The following is an 18,966-nucleotide window of genomic DNA, read 5'->3' as shown; positions in this document are numbered from 1 at the left end:
TTGGAATTTATAAGGGATTTACATATAGTTTTTGGTATCTAACGATACATCCTGGTGCTTTGGTATTTCATCTTGAATTTAGGTTAATGCTGAGAAAATTGTCTTGAACCTCCCCATCATACGCTGTGAGATACTAGAGAGTAGTAAGTAGGTCTACTAAATAGATGTATTGTGTATTGTATTATTGATGTTTGTTGACAAAATCGTATGTTAATTACCATGAAATATTTGGCTCTGCTGGTAGTGATGAGACTTGATTTATCAAAGGTCTATTCATATTACCTAACCATATGATATGAGTTTAATCCAGATAGATTTAAAATATTTGCCACTGTTTGTTGTTTAATTATATTAAATGCTCTAAAATAATGTGGTTTTCATAGAGTTTAGATCGGAATTTTGTTTGCGATTTCTAGAAAGTAAAGAACATCAATACGCTTCTTTTCGTCACTGTGGCCAGAATAATTCTTATACACAGCATTTATAAGATAGCCTAGTAGCCTCACTGTCGTAATTACACTACAGTTCTTCATGTCGGATGAAACTGTACGATTATTTTGTTTAATTCATTGTATATAGAACTTGAAATTAAGTGTGCTCTTGTAGTTCAAAAAGTCCATTGACAGGGTGAGAAATATTTACAAGCCAAGTGAAGTGAAAGTTAAACTTTGAATTCAAAACACTTTTCTTGTCATATCTGCAACATCTCTGCTGACCCCAACACACCTACTGTACATAAGATTTAGGTGGATCCAACCAGTGGAAGGAGTGTGAGATCTGGACACCTTCAATTTTGCAAGAAACGCATGTTTTCAAAAAGTAAATCTATTATTAGTGTGGTGACGTGTTACCAATTTCAGTTACTTTCACTTACTACTCTGGTTATTCTGTTAGACCTTTTATTCCATATCACTATTATGGGCATGTGAAAACCAGAGCCTCCTTTTTATATGGAAACCAGTTAAAACAAAACTCTGGATCCAAACCAGAACAATAGACTGACTGCAACTATGTGATTAATCAAGTTAAATTGTATAGCGAGGATCCTCATACTGCTCAAACTCTCAGTTCTCTGCAAAACTTTGATGTAAAACTGATAACTGCAAACTTTAGTTGACAAAATTGTCATACCACAAACAGATTAGTAGATTTTAAGGCAGTTTGGGCTTTCCATACCTAATATTCATATTTCTATTCATTACATACAGATTCATATAGACAGCTACTGTATGTTTTTAATGTTAGTTTTTTACTATTTTTTTTTTTTTTTTGGTCATGTTTCTAGTTGGAAGCAATTAACAGATTATATTTGAGAGTTTTAATTTATATTCAGATAATGTCATTTATATTCAGATAGGCCTTCAGTATTGATAATGTAATTAATGTGTTACAATCTACACAGTAGACTAAACAATATACATACACTCAATAGATAACTCAAGTGCAAATAGAAAATACTTTATTAAAGACAGGTTAAACCATAAATTTTACTTTACCATTTATAGTAGATAATATTTTCCAGTGAGACAAATGTAAATATTCCATTCACTGAAAATTTAAATTATGTTTAAAGCTCATCGTATCAGGTACAGGCGTGAATTTTAAATATAATATCTGGTTAAATATACATAAAACAAATATGTGTAACAGAAAAACATGAATTTCCCTTAAAATGGCCAAATACAACATTTGGCAAATTTCTGTCATAAAAACCAGATAGACTTTTTTCAGTAGTAGAAAGTTAAAAAAGTATGCAATCAATTATTTTTGCTATACGGCGAAAATAAACGTCTGAAGTTAAATAAAAATACCAGAAACGTAAAATTCAAGTTATATTACCTATATAATAGTCATCTAATAATATTTTTTACCACACCACACCATTTATTTTTCCTAATTGTTTAAAAATGCCTTCTATTTTTGTGTACAAAAGAATAAGAATTTTAACTACAGTATCCCCCACTGAAAAATGCTTATTTTCAACAAAATCCTGTAGTACAATAAAAATCCCAAAAAATTGTGAAACATAGGGGAAATTATAGATATTATCGATAATTATTAGAATGTATGATCAAAACATATTTTTTGGCCACACCTTGCCTGTAATATTATAAATACACCAGGAATTAATAGTTTTTAACAAACATTTGGAACAGAATACAGAATGAAAAAAAAAAAAAAAATGTGCACCCTCAATTGTTTTGATTTTACACCCAATACAAATGTAGATGTCTGTTCACCATTTTCCCCTACTACTGTTAGATATTATTCTGACTGCAGCGGAGGATCTAGGGATGAACATGTTACCCCCTTTTGACAGCTAAATTTAAATTAAATTATGAACTACTCTTTGACTAAATTTTAATATTACATTTTGTTAGCACAGGTTTTAAATCCTCGTCTGTTTTGTTACTTGTAATAGGACTCTTACAAATTTTGTTTCTTTCTGTCAAACTTTTAACTAGCAGGAAATGTATGTATGTACAGTAATAAGCCTAATCATTTAATAATTATTAATTATAAAAAAGTTAATAGATTTATTATGATGGACAGTGTAAATTGAAAAAAAAATCTAAATATTTTATTTCAAGTAAAGTATTCTCATAATAGGTAATTTTCTTGTAGCTGACTCAGCTGTGTTTAATACAGTTATTGTATACATTTTGTAATGTGCTTACCTTTTTTAGTTTTATGTGCTAAAAAATGTATTGAAAAAATAATGTAATATTGACTGTGAATAGTAATAGAGTCAATTGTTTCAATATAAATAGGGCCTTTTAATGTACAATATACTAATATTAATTAAACACTATTAAATCAATAATATTTAGATTAACATCATGATTTTGGCCGGAACACTGTCTCTTTCTCAGAATATATGCACCGCGGTATTAAAAAAATAACTCCTTGAGTTGAAGGTCATGCTTCATTACACAAATAATACTGTCACACTTCAGCGCACAGTTAATGCCGTTGAGTAAGGTTACCGTGAATCGTAGCGAATGCTCTGCAATATAGGTTAGTAATGTAGCTAGCTCTTTTACAGATTGTGATATGAATTTTAGGTCATGCCTGAGTGCACACGTAATACTATGCGGGTAAATTGATGGCACGACGCTGAATCTTTTAGGTTTACTGTGAGCTGTATGTTAGGTAGGCTGGATTGTGTTTGGTAAATCGTTCCAACGCTGTTTATTGTCGTTCTCTTTAAATTATTAAATTGATTATAAAGAGGATTAAAACTTCAAATAATATGCAATTAATCGTTACATTAATTAATATTTACAAATTATTAATACTTGGAAAAAAAACGTTCAAATACGACGTAATTTTATGTTATGTTAAATACATTATATGCTTATGTTTTTATATTTTTTTAGAATACACTAAAATTATCATTCTTTTTATTTTAGTTATTTAATTCATATATATATGCTCAGATATAAATGATTATTATTTTACATTTATTATATACATATTAATTTTGAAAAATCTGAATGGTAAAACTAGTAGAGCTATAATAATTATTATGAGTTTTGATAGTAATTATTAGTTTTTAATTTCTATTTTTGGTATTTTTTTTCAACTATATTATTTAATGATTTAAATCAATCATTTTGTTTCATTCTCTAAACAGGAGAAGCCGTCCGTGGAAATTTATCAATTTATACATTTTTTATTGCAACTGCATTCATTAGGGATTTTTTTAATTCATATTATTATTTGTTTTTATGTTGCTATTTTTGTCTGTTTCTTTCCATTTCGTTCTTTCTTATTCGATTATCTCTTTTTATACTTCTATAGATGATCTAATTTGTTAACTGTTCAGATACAGTACAATCTCTTGGCTAAAATATTTAAATTTCTAAAGGGAAATATTATAATAAAATTATAATATTTATAATCAGATCCAAAGTCATCACCTACAAGTAATATATTACTATTAAGAATTATATAATTATTGATCATATACCAGTGTAATTATTGGTATCTCATATAGAAAATCTACTCACATAGTCAATTCCATTTTGCTTGTCACTACTAGCCAACGGAACTAGTTATTGTTATATTTGACTAGCCCACTACTGTGATAAAATAAACATTAAAATAAATTTATTATGTATAGATTTTGTATAAACATAAGGGGAAAGAGGATTTGCCTTGAAGCAGTTTAATTGGCTTGCCCAGAGTGAATAAGAATTGGCTTGCCCAGAGTGAATAAGAATTGGCTTGCCCAGAGTGAATAAGAATTGGCTTGCCCAGGGTGAATAAGAATTGGCTTGCCCAGAGTGAATAAGAATTGGCTTGCCCAGAGTGAATAAGAATTGGCTTGCCCAGGGTGAATAAGAATTGCCTTGCCCAGAATGAATAAGAATTGGCTTGCCCAGAGTGAATAAGAATTGCCTTGCCCAGAGTGAATAAGAATTGCCTTGTCCAGAGTGAATAAGAATTGCCTTGCCCAGAATGAATAAGAATTGGCTTGCCCAGAGTGAATAAGAATTGGCTTGCCCAGAGTGAATAAGAATTGCCTTGCCCAGAATGAATAAGAATTGCCTTGCCAAGAGTGAATAAGAATTGGCTTGCCCAGGGTGAATAAAAATTGGCTTGCCCAGAATGAATAAGAATTGGCTTGCCCAGAATGAATAAGAATTGGCTTGCCCAGAGTGAATAAGAATTGGCTTGCCCAGAGTGAATAAGAATTGGCTTGCCCAGAGTGAATAAGAATTGGCTTGCCCAGAGTGAATAAGAATTGGCTTGCTCAGAATGAATAAGAATTGACTTGCCCAGAGTGAATAAGAATTGGCTTGCCCAGAGTGAATAAGAATTGGCTTGCCCAGAATGAATAAGAACTGGCTTGCCCAGAGTGAATAAGAATTGGCTTGCCCAGAGTGAATAATAATTGGCTTGCCCAGAGTGAATAAGAATTTGCTTGCCCAGGATGAATAAGAATTGGCTTGCCCAGAATGAATAAGAATTGGCTTGCCCAGAATGAATAAGAATTGGCTTGCCCAGAGTGAATAAGAATTGGCTTACCCAGAGTGAATATTATTTGACTTGCCCAGAGTGAATAAGAATTTGTTTGCCTGGGGAAACAAGAATTAACTTTCAAGAGTGATTTTTTCCAACTTATTTTATACTAAGCTAATACTAATTTGAGCCATTGTTATTGTTTTTCCTTACTGGTATTAATTAGTTCATCACAGATAACTAACTGTAAGTAGGCCTATAGTTATTAATTTATGTATTCTTTGACAAAACAAGGATACAACATTTTAATCTTGTATACTGTACTTTCCATACCATGTATTAAAATTAACATTTAAATGGCAGCAAAAAAAATAAGTTTATGCAAATTAATGTTGTGAATATTGTTCTACATTATTTGCTTGTATCTTTAAACACGATTCCAGTTTGGCTGCAAAGGATTATAGAAACTCCCAAAGGCGCCGACAGACACAAAATGCGGAATACGTAATGAATTTAATTGTTGTGTGACCATTCTAATCCTTATGTTGCCTGTCATCTCACCTTTAATTTGTTTAGTTTCCAAATCATTGTTTCTTTCCCTAGAGGCTATTGATATTTCATTCAATTATTCAGTTAAAGCAGGACATGATTTTAATTTTGTGTTATCACTAGCCCACTGTTCTAGTTTTCTGTACTGTACTAGCCCAAGTTTTATTAATTTATTGCTAGCTTGTACCTACATTACAATTATGACATATTATTTCAATTATTACAGTTGAAGCAGAACATTTTAATTTGTTATTTTAATTTTGTTTTCTGTCTTGGCAGTACTATAGGCTTTAACTAGCCCGAATGTCATTTTTCTATCTTGCACCAATATTTTATGAAAACTATTATTTAATTTTACTATAAAATTAATCTCATTCCTTTTCTGAACCAAATACACAATAGCTATGAAATCAAAATTTAATAATATGCAAGTTAAGTAATTTATATTTGTTAACAGGCAGAGAGAAATTCTATTCTGCAAATGCAACAACAGATAATTGCATTATGTGGCCTAATATACTTACAATAATGTGTATTAAATGATAATAAAAAGATTTGTGTCATTAATTTATTTGCTGTTTACATTTTTATCCCAAAATTACAGTTATACATCTTATTACAAAACCAAATGAATATTCTCAATTCCAATCAATTAAATCTGTACGCCTGAAAACGGTAACTCCATTTTGTAAAGATCAAACGTTACTACAAATTTGTAACATGCATGTAAAGTAAGAGATTGCATGCGTATATAGCATAGTCATAAAACACAACAACATACACCAATTTCAACCTGTCAGAATCTTCAGTATAACGAATATGTAAAACTATAATGGTAATAATGACATTTTAAATGGCAATGCCATTTGCTAATGATAATGGAAAAATTTCGCTCTTATTTTGGATGAGCTTTGGGACTAAATGACTAGTAAATATACTGCAGGGCTTGAATTAGTACTAGCCCGCTGTACAATGTTAATAAAAAATTACCCTATGCTATCAATTTATTTTTTTTCATTTGAGATTGTGGACTAGTTTAAAAATTAGCACCATCAATTTTTTTTTTCTGAGAAACGATGAAGCAGAAGAACCACTGTGAAATAAGTCAATTTTTTCTTTTTGTGTTTTTAATGAATAATACTAAAATTATAAGAAATTTAATATAGTTAAAAAAGATAAATAATTATTATATAACCAAGATTGAGTGGCAGTTAGATTTAAATCCTCACTGTTGGTGAGAATTGAAAGAAATTAAAATTATTTAACATTAATTGAGCTTTTTAAAAGGTTTTTACTTAAGCTCTGTCTACACTATCAAACTAGTTTGACAAAAAAAAGTGTGATGTGCAGTAATATGGTAGTGATATGGTAGTGATATACCCAAATATGGTACCGATATGACATCATCACGTCCATATATTGGCACATCACATATTTTTTGTCACATAATGTTTTATAATGTAAACAGACCTTTAGTCACTTTGAAAAAAGAATGATTTTGCATTTTTTAATCATTGTCTTTATTTAAAATGCTTTCAATGTTTATGTCCCTACAGGCTAAAGACAGCGAATGACCACTATTACATTGGAGAGAGCATCATGAAGATGGCCCATTGGCGCAAGACCAATGGAGCTAATGACCAGTGCAATCCGAATGCTATAGTTTATCATAAGGTAATATACAATATGTTGCATATACCGTATATCCTCGTGTATAATCCCACTTTGGGTTTACTTTATGTAAGGCATATCCCCGGGTATAGTCCCAGTATTTACTTTTGATCTGGTTGTAGGCCTATCTCTCTCTCTCTCTCTCTCTCTCTATTCAGTTCAGATGAGTTTACAATAAATGCTTTAACAGTCATTTTTTTTCCCTGAACCTGATTTTCCCAGAGTATAGTCTGTCGGCCCAATTTCGGCCCAATTTCATGTTCTAGTGGGGTGGGATTATACTTTTTTATATATAATCTGTATTAATCTAGCTAACCATTAATTTGGGGACCAACAGTTAATATTTACACTTCAATATAGATATTTAAATTACACTCAGCACTTATGTACTTAGGGATAAAACAGGGGGCTTAGATTAATGAATTAACTTTATGCTGGGTGGCTCCGTCCCACCACAAATTTTAGGTATACCCGACGCTCTGGCTATATAATAACCGGCCCAGCTACAGTGATTAAGTTCACCAAGGTTGACCCTGGTCTCCCCAATTTTGATTTTTTTTTGTCATGTATATACTGAAATAGACTGAATAAATAATGAAATCAATCATAGTAATCTACACAGGGTTGAAACTATCCTGTTAAAAAGTAGACTAGTTAAAATCAGGATTCTGCGTGAGAAATCCTAGGGCTATGTCTGCTTTGACAAATAATGACGTCATTACAAGAGCTTAATCATTGTAGCGTAAAAAACAATCGCTTCGTTCTTGAGCTAGCAGTTGATAGTATTGCCATACTACATGTCGGATAATTCCTAACCCAAGATGAAGTATGAAGTGACGTGTAATTGCTGCTATTTTTAACTGTTCTTCATTATCCGATGCAGGTTTCGTTTTGTACTTGAAACTTTATGTTTTTATTGAAATCAATTTTTTTGTATAGTTTTTTCATCATATGTACTGTAAATGATAACTTGTGTTTAAATAGTTTTGTTGTAAGTAACGGCCTTGTGAAAAACACCAATATGGTGATCAAGTGTTGCATCCGTTTTTAAATAAAGTTATTATTATTATAGTATATACTCCAAACACACTGGTAATGTATACTCATTATTACCAATTGGCCTAGCATATGTATCGGAATAGGCTTGATGATTCCCTATCCCTCCCCATCTAAACATTCTGAGTGAAGTACATTGTATAAATGTTGTTCAGTCAAGTCAAGTTAATTTATTGTCATTTGTAAATGTCATAAAAACATTTACATTAATATGAACGGTTTCGGCTAACAGCAAATAAATAGAACAGCAAATAAAAAATAACATTTCTTTCCAAAATTGTAGCGTCGCCAATGAAGCAAAAGCTTGTGTCAGACGCCAAAATAAAACATACTAAAGCTAACAAAATATAAAAACACATAAATGAAAATAACAATAAGACGTCAAGCGGTACATTTCAATTGCTGTATAAATTATTATTATTGAATTGCAGTATAGAATATGAACTTGAGTTTTTGAACGAGAATTTGGGTATATCCATGGTTTTCAAAACATTTTTTAAATTCTTTTCTTAGTAAAAATATATTCACCTATCATTTGCAAAACAGGGGATTTTTTTTGTTTTGTGATACAATAATTTTGTGACATTGTAAAAGCAAGGTGACAATTTACAAAATTGTCATGTAGCCTGTTACCAGATTTTTAGCATTAATGAATTTGCACAATGTAAACAACATTTTCACAGTATAATTGTGTTTGAATTGTATATGAATAGTTTTAATGTGAACCGCCCTGGTTCACAAAGATTGACTGGTGAAATCCTAGTTCAAATATTTTTAGCTAACCAAACACAACATTGTATATAGTGCATTCTATAAGAATCCCAATCAATATCTCTCAATACCAATCAATAAAAGTTCCTTTTTATAATTATCAAGAGCTTACTACAAAGTTTCAAAACCTGTTTGTTCTTTATACTCAAGAATATTTTAAGGACTTTAATAATTGATTTTATTATACAGTATTGATATAAGTTCAGTGCAATGCAACTTCCCCACTAAAAAGACCTAAAAAAACGTTCTTGATTATAACGTACCCATTGACTTCTACCACGGTTCCCCCTTGTTCTACACCTACTCCTATTTGACTAATATCGACCGACTACGCAAATATTAAAATCTCTGTATGCTCATATTTCTGAAGGTGCACAGATTGACTTTTCGACGTGACAGCTGCGTATAGGCTAGTGGCATATCAATAAACCGAACGGTCACTAATTCGTAGTCCGAATGAGCATATCTGAAGGCAGCTAGCTGATCCCATTTAGTTTTTACTGTTAAAATTTTTTTTTATTAAGTTCACATTATCATTTATCATTCATATTATTCAAAATTGTGTACACAATGGGATAAATATCTATTAAAATGTTGTGTGTTTATGGACAAAACAAAAATAAGCTTTGCATACCAAAATAGAAGGTATGACAATTTCTGTTATACCACACCGATTTTAAAAATCTTGCCATAATGTGTGATTTCATGATTGTTGAGCACCTGCTAGGTTACAAGGATTGGAATGTCTCCTGTATCTGCTATTCACATATTTTCAGCATGTATGCATATTTGAGGTAATAATTCCCACTAGCCCATTGGGCTAGTTGTTGATTTTGATAGCCCAAGTGCCGTCATCATCTTCATATTTGTCATCCTAATGTATTATCCTTTTAAATCAATTATATACATAAATAATGTTTTTTGTATAAAGTATTATAAAAAATATTAATATTTACAGCGAATATCATCACTCTTATCAAATATTGATTTTATATTACATAAAATGCTATATAAACATTTCATTATTTATTATCTTTATATTCATATCTTTAAAAATATTAAATTTATATATTAAATTTGTATATATGTATTATATATCAATATTTATTATCAATTTTATACATATAGATAAGATATCGGTTATATAAATATTATGTTTATATACAGTAATAATATATGTATTTACATTATGATAATAATAATAATCATTACCATAATCTTTTTAATTAAATACTCAAATGTGGATTATAAAATATTAAATATGTATGAAATATTACATAATATATAGAATATATTACCTAGTGTAATATAGCATAGCATTAACACTTATTATTATTACGGAGGAGATGTCTTCTACTGCCTTTAATTTAATACAAAATATTAATTATGTCTATATTTCATGATGGATTTTATATAAATATTTCTTACATAAAATATACAAAATGTTTTGTTTTATGTGTAATAATAAAATGATATTTTATATTTATAGTGCATTTATGTATGTGTTGTCTGTCTGTAATGACACTAGCCACCTGGTATTCAGTTTTGTATAGGCCTTCATTTTGTCATAATTATGCCTGGGACTATTCCATTTTAAAAAACAGGGGAGTTTACATTTATAATTGTGAATACTATTAAATAATTAATACAACACACAAATTAATTATCCCAGTGAAATTATTAGCTGCAATCTCTTAAAAATGAATAATAATAATTACTGTTTTGTTTTTTGACATATTAATTATAATTATCTTGTTTCTAATAATTTTGTGAAAAGACTCGGTGTTTAGCGTTATCGTTGTCCTGTATATCTCTTGTAAAATATATCAATAAACGTTTCAGTTATATGGTTAAAATTCCTAAAATATAGACGTATGAAAGATAAATGTACAACTAGTTTAGTATAATAGAGTAATTTTACCGGAGTGTCTTTAAATTTACAGCGCAAGCCAGGTTCACTGTTCAATTCTGTAATTTGTTTTTTAAGGCAGGTACATTAACATAGACATAATTTATAACTATGCCTTCTATAGTGTGCATGTTGTGCGCTCATATTAGCCGTATCCTTTCCTATATTATTATACAGATATTTATAATATTGTGAATTTTATATTGTTTTAAATTGCAGATACGATATCAGAGGTGATTAATATTATAAAACATTTTACATAATCAGTACAGGGAGTGCCTTTCCTTATTATTATACTACAAATTATTACATTATAACGATCTTTAAAACTGTAAGATTTTTCTTATTTATATTACAATTATTATTTTAGCTTTTTTTTGTGATAACACAGCTTTATAAATTTATGTATAATTTAAAATAAAAAATAAAAAATTTATATTACAATTTTTTTTTATTTTCCGATGTATTTTCTAAGAATTATATGATTAGTAGCTTTTTATACTTAAAAATATCTTTAACATATTGATATAATTATTATTTTCATTATCTTCATCATTATTAATTTAATCTCATCATCTGTTATCATTATGATCATTATCATATTATTATCATTTTGTTTGTTATCATTGTTATTGTCTTATTGTCATCGTCAAATTTATATTTTTTATCACGTTTTTACAAACTGGAAAGAAACAAACCAAAAATGAAGTTTATGGCCCCAAGGGTTGGGCAGATTCAGCGAGAACCTTTTTTTTTTAGACACCTATTAAACCCAAAGGGGAAACATTCTCGTGGAACAAACAAATGAGAAATATCTTTTAAAAGCAACCGCTATTCAGGAGAACCTCTATTAAGGAGACACTTTGCTTGGTTCCAAAGATGTCCCATTAATAGAGGTTCTACCAAGGTTAGATTACTGTCTAATCCATCATCATTAATTTTCTAATATCTAGTTTATTATAATTGATATTGTCATTTTAATTGTAATAAAACAATAAAACGTAATATTAATCAACACTTGGTATACACAGAGTACTTATCTCTTTGAAAGAATAAATATATATGACAATAGGTATACAAACATGACCCCTTAACTTGCTGGTAATTTTATGTGAGTTAATTGGTGTAATTTGCATAACATACGCTATGTACATAGTAAACCTGTTAGCTTGTGTATACATATTTATTCAGCTAGATACAAGGATGGCCTATCAAGCTTATTATGCAGTACAAGTAAATAAAGATGTGGCTAAATCTAAATATGAGTGTTTACAAGCACACGCACCAGAATACTTGGTGCGAATCATAATTAAAATCCTGTTTTGATCAAATGAATTTAACTTAATGGAATATGCACTACAGACTAAGGAACTAAAAGAATGTTATGTTCAAAGATCTTGCTATCCTCTGCCCCGTTTTATTTTCTTTAATAATAACGGTTTTCTATTAATCACTTTTCTGAATATTTTGACATTTAATTTGACCTCGTGACCTTTCATTAACCTTTATACTAATTTTCTGTTGTGTATATTTTCTTGATAGATTGAGAAACTAATCCAACGGATGCAAGATGATAGGGATGGTGTCCCAGTGAAGACCGTACGGAGCTTCATGTCTAAAGTTCCTAGTGTTTTTACAGGTATTGTCTTTATACCACAATCACAGTAGAACCTCTAATAAGGGGACACCATTGCAATCAAACAAAGGTTAAGGGTGTCCTCTGAATAGAGGTTAGCCCCAGGTTAGGCATAGTGCTAAAACATATATTTCCTCATGTTATATTTATAGGAAAGTGTCCCCCATAAAAGGTATGTCCCCTGAATCAGGATGTAGGTATTAGTGTCCGCCGCAAAAGGGATGTCCCCTGCATCAGGGTGTAGGTAAGTGTTCCTGTAAAAGGGATGTCCTGCATCAGGGTGTCGCAAGAGGGGTTCTACTTTATATATACCGAGTTGCTATTAAATTTTTTATTCATAAAAATCACAATGATCTAATAGTAAGAACCTGCATATCAAACAGAAGATTCCGGGTTCGAATCTCGGGACTCATTCTCATTTTTACTGTTTCAAAAATATATTTCCAGTCTATTTAGTTTAGAGTTTCTCCATGCCAGTCAAATTTATTTATATATTTACTAACTTTCCCACAAGCTGATGGCCACAATGCGTGTCCACACAAGCTGATGGCTACAATGCGTGTCCACACAAGCTGATGGACACAATGCGTGTCCACACAAGCTGATGGCTACAATGCGTGTCCACACAAGCTGATGGCTACAATGCGTGTCCACACAAGCTGATGGCCAGAATGCGTGTCCACACAAGCTGAAGGCCACAATGAGTGTCCACACAAGCTGATGGCGACAATGCGTGTCCACACAAGCTGATGGCGACAATGCGTGTCCACACAAGCTGATGGCCACAATGAGTGTCCACACAAACTGATGGCCACAATGCGTTCACAACAACAACATCCTTTTTTTATCTGTAGCTTGTGGGAATATTTAAATTAATTAAATGAAATGCTTTATTTTCTTGACTTTCAGGAGGTGATTTAGTGCAATGGTTAATGAAAAATCTTGAGATAGATCCAGGTAATGTATGTGTTCCCTTGTGTAATGCTTGTTTGCCTTGCTTAATCCACCGCGATACGGGATCACTGTTTCTATTATGCCAATGAAAAGAATTTGATTACGGTTCTGTTTCTACTACTAGTGATTCCCTCAAAGAATACAGTATATTAAATCAGAAGAATGGAAATCTGTGGAGTAAAGGTATCAGCTAGTATTTAGTTCATAACATATATGGTAGTGATATGCCCAAATATGGTAGTGATATGGCATCATCATGGCCGTATAGGCACATCACATTTTGTTTGTCGCATAAAGTTTGATAGTGTGGACAGACCTTAAAAGAGCATGGATAGCACATTCTTATGTGGACAGATGTTTATATTAAACTAAATACTAGCTGTTATCTACTGCACATGTTCGGATGTCTGACATCTACTGTATGCATGTGTTGTGTAAAAATGGCCAAGAGTTGAAGCGTTTCAGAGAAATTAGCCTACATACATCTCGGGAAAATTAGATGTTGGCTACATGGATTAAGAGGAGACTTCGGGTGCAAAATGGCCAGGCTTTACACTATAATATTACAGATACAACCTTCGCCATAGGAATCCATTATTGAAAACAGGAAAACTTGCGAATCGCTCATTCCCATTGCATAATCTGTATCATAAAACATTTTCCAATAAATATCAGAATATCACTAGTATTTTATTACTTTTAATATTTGATTATCATCATCATTATGTTTTCTAAAAAAAATATGTATTTTTGATTCATCAATATAATGAAATCGCTAAGATTTATAATTTCACGGCACCCATGGTAGAAATCCTATGAACAGCCAATTAGCATAATGTATATTGCTGAACTTGGTCATTTCAAATTACTTATTAACCTTTATATGATTCATCGTATGTTGCAACACATGCATTAGTGCTCAAATCACATACGCATCGCATACACACTCTATAATACATAAAATACACTTATATTGTTTGTACAATAGTTATTTTTGTTATTATTTTTTATTTGGATATAGACTTTGTACAATAGTTATTGTTGTTATTATTTTTTATTTGGATATAGACTTTGTACAATAGTTATTGTTATTTTTTATTTGGATATAGACTTTCAAATCAGTGGCCCACTGTACATCACCAATAATAACAACATTTATTATACATATAGACATGCTGTACATACATATATATACACTATGTATATTTATATATACACTATATATACATATACATATACACTTATATTGTTTGTATAATATTTTTTTTTTTATCTTTTGTGGTTCACCACCACCTTTAATCATTCAATGTTTCATTACATAATTTCTAAACATTTTCTACCTTTTTTTGTATAATAGTTTATGCCTGCATATTATTTTGATTTGGATATAGACTTTAAATCAGTGGCCCACTGTACAAATGTACATCACCAATAATAACATTTATACAATTTACACAATACAAACAAAAATATATTATTTGTACAATAGTTTATGCCTGCATATTATTTTTATTTGGATATAGACTTTGTACAATACTGTAGTTGTTATTTTTTATTTGGATATAGACTTTGTAAAATAGTTATTGTTGTTTATTGTTTGTTTATCAAATTTACACAATACAAACAAAAATATATTATTTGTACAATAGTTTATGCCTGCATATTATTTTTATTTGGATATAGACTTTGTACAATACTGTAGTTGTTGTTTTTGATTTGGATATAGACTTTAAATCAGTGGCCCACTGTACAAATGTACATCACCAATAATAACATTTATACAATTTTTAAACAAAATGAAAATTACAAAAGTAAATGAATTAAATATTATTAATAAAGATGAAATTAAATATTAGATTAGATAATATTAGATATATTTTTATTATTAGATTAAAAAAGTAAATTTCTAATCTCGTCTACAACTATTATTACTCATATTTCCGCACAGTTTCCCGAAGCTCGAGGATGATCATTACTAACTTTATATTTTAATAGAGTAATTCAAACTGAAAGAAAACAAATAAATAACTTATGTATTAATTTAGCTTCTACAGCACTACATTACTTGCTCTGTCTACACTATCAAACTAGTTGGACAAAATAAGTTTGATATGCCCAAATATGGTACTGATATGGCCAAATATGGTAGTGATATGACATCATCGTGTCAATATATGGGTACATCACATTTTGTTGTCACATAATGTTTGATAGTGTAGACAGAGCTTTAGTATTTTCATACTAGTTATTCTGTTTAAATGATACAAACCTTTTTGTATTGCTTGTTTTTCATAAAGTAAAGAAAACAATTAATAGAACTAAAGAATTTTATTATATATATTATTATTATATTAATGTGAGGGCGTGTGGCGCAGTGTGTTGGACGTTGGACTACTGATTGTGAGACCGAGGTTCGAATCCAACTCTCGCCGCATTGCTTGTATCTGTAGGCAAGATACTTTACTTACGTTTGCCTCTCTCCACCCAGGTGTATAAATGGGTACCCGGTTAGATCAATACACAACTTTGCGCTGATTACTAGCTGCATTATGGAAGTATGTTTCCATACGTGTTTGATCCAAAAAAATGACTGGGGTAATAATGTTCAGCGCTTCATTACATTAGGCGTTATATAAATCCAGGATATTATTATTAATGGAAGGATGTGCAGGCAAAATAACCATGTGGCCATGTAAACTCAATGTTATGATTTAAGGTCTGTCCACACTATCAAACTTTATGTGACAAAAAAAAATGTAATGTGCCCATATATGGACATGGTGATATCACTACCATATTTGAGCACATCACACTTTTTTATCAAACTAGTTTGATAGTGTAGACAGAGCTTTAAACTCTCTTTCAAAGTAATCTGTAAAACTAATTATTACTAAACAGTATAAATATTTTGAAATAATCTTTCATTTTGTGCATTTGTTTTTGTTTCTTTTAGTGAATGCGATACATCTAGGTTCGTTAGTTGCAGCACACGGATATTTCTTCCCAATTACGGATCATGTACTGACTTTAAAAGACGACAATACGTTCTACCGCTTTCAGGCACCATATTTCTGGCCGTCAAATTGCTGGGAACCCGAAAATACAGATTATGGTAGGAAAATGCGCATTTATTAATTATTAATTGATCAATTGATTGGGTATTTGTTTTATTTCAGTTATCAGCAAAGTTATTTTTGCCTAGGTAACCATCACAAGTTTGTAAATTACAAACAAACAAACTTTTACAATCTATTGTAAATTTTTAATTCATTCTAATTTAAGTGTAAATTAAGATAAACTGTTGTTGTTAATTGTTTAATTGCTAAATTTGATTTGTGTAAAATGTCTTACAGCCTTGTCGAAAAACACCATTGAGGTGAACAAGTGTGACCGTGATTAAATAAAGTTTTTATTATTATAACTGTATACAAACATGTGTAAATCACTTCAGTGGCTACTTGCTAAACTCAGGGCCCCAGAGCAGGGTCCAGAGGAAGAAAATAAGCATTGATATTTTGCGAAGATATCCTTAATCTCGTGATGGTTCTGAAGTCATTACATACCTAATACGTTGTTAAAATATGGTCAAGTTGTCTTTAAAAAAGATATAAAAAATAGTGTTAGTGATCTAATAGTATTGTACTCAACCTGCATACAAGAGGTCTCCGGTTCATATCATTCTATATATATGTCATGTATCAAAGTGAGCACAGTTTCTGTGTAATTTATGCAAACTTTTGTTGTTTTTCAGCGGTTTACCTTTGTAAGAGAACTATGCAAAACAAGTCCAGGTTAGAGTTGGCTGACTACGAAGCAGTAAGTATAACTAATTATAATTATGATTTGGTATGATTTTGATCGATATCAATAAACAAAAATTATTATAACCTTAGCATCACAACCAATATGCATCAATATGCCTCATCATTATTATCTTCTCATCTTCATTATCATAATTACATCGCCTCAAATTTTTGTTTCATCATTATCAATACTCTTATTGTATAATCAAATTTTTTTTTTTCTTTGTTAATTTTGTGTTTTTATAGTTTATTTTGTCTTTTTTGTTTGTATTGTTTGAGGGTCCCTAATGATCAGGTGATGCTGGATAGATCACCCTCATAAAATATTTTTGAAATAAACTAAATAAATAAACAAAATGTTTACACATTGAGAAATAATAATACAAATTATGACCTTATTCCTCAAATTTGCCTTAAATTTTTTAGGAAAACTTGGCAAAATTGCAACGAATGTTTTCTAGAAAGTGGGAATTTATATTCATGCAAGCTGAAGTACAAGCAAAGTAAGTTATCAACAATTTGTTAAAGATATCAACAATTTGTTAATGTTATCAAGAATTTGTTAATGTTATCAACAATTTGTTAATGTTATCAACAATTTAGTTACATGTTATCAACAATCATGTTAATAGCAATTCAGTTGCATGTTACCAACAATTTAGTTAAATGGTATCAACAATTTAGTTAAATGTTATTGTTATCAACAATTTAGTTAAATGTTATCAACAATTTAGTTAAATGTTATCAACAATTTAGTTAAATGTTATCAACAATTTAGTTAAATGTTATCAACAAATTAGTTAAATGTTATCAACAATTTAGTTACTACTGTGCATTTCTTTAAAGAGCTTGTCTTTTCTTGGTTTTCGGATATTTTTCATTCAATTCCATTCATTATTACACTGGCTTTTGATTTAAGTATTATTTTGAATATTTAACATCGTTCATCTTTGTCTACATACTCCTATACAAGGCTGTGATTAAAAAGCTATTGGCACCGGTAAGCGGATATGCAGCATAATGAGAGTACAAACAGAACCGCTTTTTACAAGCAGCTTTCTGCCGTTTCAATTGTGGTGTGTTTACATATGCTAAAATAGGAAATTCGTTTTAACATCACTAGTACTCGAAAATTGATTATCATATTATTAGTAATAATAGTTATATATAATATATTAACAGTTCTTAGAACACATTAAGCACTTAATAATTGATAATTATATGATGATTTTATTCATTGCACAAAAGATGTCAATAAATAAATTTTATTTTTACATTTATTTACAATTTATAATTTAACAATTTGGTTAATCCAGTCATTTAGGTTAAATTTAGAATGTTTAAATAATAGTAATATAATTGAGAAATAATTTTTGAATTTGTTTCCATCATAGGGTTGACAAGAAGAGAGACAAAATGGAACGAAAAGTTCTGGACAGCCAAGAGAGGGCATTTTGGGACGTTCATCGGCCTGTACCTGGCTGCGTCAACACAACGGAAATGGACATTAAGAAAGTTAGTCGGATGAATCGGTCATCTTCTAAAAAGGTTAGTTTGGCATGTTTGTCTCTCCGACAGAATCTAGAAAATAAATGTTGGATAAGATAATAATGTATGCAAGATGTATATTATAATAATTTATTCGGGAA

At 30.2% G+C, this 18,966-nt stretch overlaps 1 protein-coding gene across 4 annotated transcripts in view; it reads left to right on the top strand.

Moving 5' to 3' along the window:
- LOC140059919 (regulator of G-protein signaling 7-like) overlaps positions 1–18,966 on the top strand; it is a 45,861-nt gene that overhangs the window by 351 nt on the left and 26,544 nt on the right. For all 4 annotated transcript variants that reach the window (XM_072105910.1, XM_072105908.1, XM_072105906.1 and 1 more), the window contains exons 2-8: positions 7,074–7,191; positions 12,467–12,563; positions 13,470–13,517; positions 16,468–16,626; positions 17,266–17,330; positions 17,744–17,820; positions 18,712–18,865. In XM_072105910.1, coding sequence (XP_071962011.1) covers positions 7,117–7,191; positions 12,467–12,563; positions 13,470–13,517; positions 16,468–16,626; positions 17,266–17,330; positions 17,744–17,820; positions 18,712–18,865 — 675 coding nt within the window. In that variant the 5' untranslated portion in view covers positions 7,074–7,116. The remainder of the gene's footprint in view (positions 1–7,073; positions 7,192–12,466; positions 12,564–13,469; positions 13,518–16,467; positions 16,627–17,265; positions 17,331–17,743; positions 17,821–18,711; positions 18,866–18,966) is intronic.

This window comes from Antedon mediterranea, chromosome 10 (genome assembly GCF_964355755.1).
Source record: "Antedon mediterranea chromosome 10, ecAntMedi1.1, whole genome shotgun sequence".
NCBI classification, from domain to species: Eukaryota; Metazoa; Echinodermata; class Crinoidea; order Comatulida; family Antedonidae; genus Antedon; species Antedon mediterranea.
This window is presented reverse-complemented; position numbering and strand designations above follow the sequence as displayed.